A 3,000-nucleotide genomic window follows, 5' to 3' on the forward strand; every position below is an offset into this window, starting at 1 on the left:
CGATTAGCAGAAACATTATTTCTATTTTTTGTCTGGATTTGGATGGTTTTCGATTTGTGATTGAGAACTCGAGTTTGATGATTTATCGAGACAGTATTTACTATGGTAATGGTTATCTAGTTAATAGTTTATACGTCTTGAATGATCAACCTTCGAACTCGACATCGTCCATCTATAACGTGAGTACCAAACGGTTTAAGCCGAACGACTTAAACCCGACCTTCCCCTGGCATTGTCGTCTAGGCCATATAAACGAGAAGCGCATTCAGAAGCTTCATTCTGAAGGTCTTCTGGATTCATTTGACTTTGAGTCTCTTGAATCTTGCGAGTCTTGTTTGCGGCCCAATGAGCTGTCCAGCTAGAAGAGGTTATCTGTATTTCTTATGTTCACTGATGATTTCAGTCGATACGGTTATGTCTATTTGATGAGACATAAGTCTGAAACACTTGAAATGTTCAAGGCTTTCAGAAACAAAGTACAGAACCAGATTGGCAAGACAATCAAGGCACTTCGATCGGATCGTGGTGGCGAGTATATGAGCCAAGAGTTCACTGACTATCTGGTTGATTGTGGTATTGTATCATGATTAACTCCTCCTAGAACGCCACAGTGGAACGGCGTGTCTGAACGGAGGAACCAAACACTATTAGACATGGTTCGGTCTATGATAAGTCAGACAGATCTTCCGAAGTCTTTTTGGGGCTATGCTTTAGAGACCGCTGCGTATCTGCTAAACAGGAGTACAACGAAGTCGGCTGAAACGACGCCATATGAGATATGGATGGGGAAGCGTCCCACGTTGTCGTTTGTCAGAACTTGGGGTTACGACGCTTACGTAAAGCGTCAGATGACTGATAAGTTATCCTCCAAATCTGATAAGTGTTTATTTATAGGCTACCCTAAGGAAACTAAGGGTTACTGATAACATGATTTTCTCATCTATTTCAAAGCCCATTGTGTAGCACTTTCGCATCGGTAATAAGATCGATTTGGTGCTCGATTCCTCGAATAGGAGGAAGACCGGCGGGTATTTCTTCCGGAAATACATCTCTAAATCGCTCAAGAAGTCGACTAACAGCTGGAATATCGTTTGGCGCTTCGGTCCGCAAGCTCATGAGGTCCTTAAAGACCAGAAGAAGCATTGTTTGCTCTTGTCTAATAGCCTTGTCGACCTGACTAGCCTTAAGGTAAAACTTCCCTTTCTTCGGCTCGGTTTCCTTTGCTAGTCGAAGCTGAATCTCGTGTACTTGAGATGGACTGAGGGGAGCCAACACAACCTTCTTTTTGTTGTGTACAAGCGAGTATTGGTTGGCCCTACCGTCGTGGGTTACTTCTCTATCGAACTGCCAAGGCCGACCCAGTAGCATATGTCCCGCTTGCATGGGAACGACGTCACACATGACCTCGTCATGATAACGCCCGATACTAAAGGGAATCTTAACTCTCTCGCTCACCTCGATCTCCCCTTGGTTTTTAAGCCATTGAAGCTTGTAGGGGTGTGGGTGTTTCTCGGTGGTTAAGCCAAGCTTCATCACCATGTAATCACTCGCAACATTGGTGCATGACCCACTATCAATGATCATACCGCATACTTTTCCTTGTACGGTACATCGCGTATGGAATATAGTCTCTCTCTGGGCCGTTTCATCCGGGTTTACTAAAGCACTAAGCAGTTGTCTAGACTAGAAGTTCGCCACTATCCGGATACTCGATTTCTTCTTCGAGATCACCCGCTTCCTCTTCGTCCATAGACTCGTATTCTCCTTTGTACGTAATGATCATAACTCTTTGGTTCGGACATTCATGAGCCATGTGACCTCTCCCTCGACACTTGTAACACATGATCTCTCTAGCATGAGTGTCACGAGGGTGCTCACCGATGGTCTTAGTTCGTGACACCTCGGTGGCCTTTCCTTTGTCCCGAAAGTGAAGAATGCCTTTGTTCTCGGTGAATTCTCTCTTTGGTGTGGTTGTAGGTTTCGGGTTAGGGGATTGGATGCTAGGTGAAGCTTTAATCTTACCTAGTCGGTTTTGTTTCCATTGGTCTTGCTTCTCGACTTGTATAGCCAAGTGAAGCCACTCGTGAAGGTCATGGTATGGATGACGCTCAACCTTGCGAGCGATCCGTTCCTGCAGTCCGTCCAAGAACTGAGCCATAACTGTCTCCTCTTCCTCATCGAGTTCTAATCGGCTCCTAAGGTGCTCAAATTCCTCATAGTATTCCTCAACCGTCCTAGCACCTTGAGCGATTCTACGGTATCTCCTTTGGAGATCACGGTGGAAGTGAGGGGGAACGTATCGTTTACGCGTGAGGATTTTCATCTCACGCCACGTTTCCACCAGCTCACAACGAGTTCTCCTTCTTTCTTTACTTCCCGATCCCACCACGTGAGAGCATGTTCCGCAAGTTGTGCGGCAGCGTATTGGACTTTCTTGCGGTCCGTGTACGCATAACATTCAAAGATGTTGTCCATCCTACGCTCCCAATCCAAGTATGCTTCGGGATCTACCTTTCCTAGAAACAATGGGGGTTTGAGCTTGAGCTCGGTTGGCCCGCGATAAGCACGGGGCTGTTCTCGGTAAGGATCTTCTTCGAGGTCATCAAACTCGTCTCGTCTATGGTTTATCCTTGCTCTAGCCCTAAGCATTGCTCGACGTCTAGGCAGTTCAGCATATTCCGACCCCTCATCATCTACCCGACTCCTCGGTCTATGTCTTGGCTCGATGTCACTTCCGTCATCTATTGGTTCGGGAGTTCGGTTTCGGTTTTGCCTAGGTCGTTCTACGGGCTCACGTATTCGGGGTTCGGCTTCTCTAACAGTTTGTGTGGTTGGGATGGATTCTTCTAGCCTAGAGAGTCGGTTCATAATCTGTTGAAGGGCTTGGAATATGGGATCTTGGTTGGATCCGACATTCGCACCTTCGTTGGACAGATTGTTTGAACTCATCGCGCTGGCGATTCAAACAAGCAACAATCACGCAATCAACGTTCAATCGGC

General features: G+C 46.5%; 1 protein-coding gene across 1 annotated transcript; it reads right to left on the reverse strand.

Annotated features, from left to right (window-relative positions):
- Window positions 1-945: 945 nt before the first annotated feature.
- LOC104806049 lies at window positions 946-1,584 on the reverse strand. Its single transcript, XM_010530770.1, has one exon. It carries the CDS (start codon window positions 1,582-1,584, stop codon window positions 946-948), a length of 639 nt encoding a protein of 212 aa, XP_010529072.1.
- Between the last annotated feature and the right edge of the window lie 1,416 nt (window positions 1,585-3,000).

The sequence above is a fragment of the Tarenaya hassleriana genome, unplaced genomic scaffold (genome assembly GCF_000463585.1).
Source record: "Tarenaya hassleriana unplaced genomic scaffold, ASM46358v1 Cleome114, whole genome shotgun sequence".
NCBI classification, from domain to species: Eukaryota; Viridiplantae; Streptophyta; class Magnoliopsida; order Brassicales; family Cleomaceae; genus Tarenaya; species Tarenaya hassleriana.

Coding starts and splice junctions, on each gene's coding strand:
- LOC104806049 (XM_010530770.1), bottom strand. CDS start 1,584: ATGATCATTGATAGTGGGTCATGCACCAATGTTGCGAGTGATTACATG.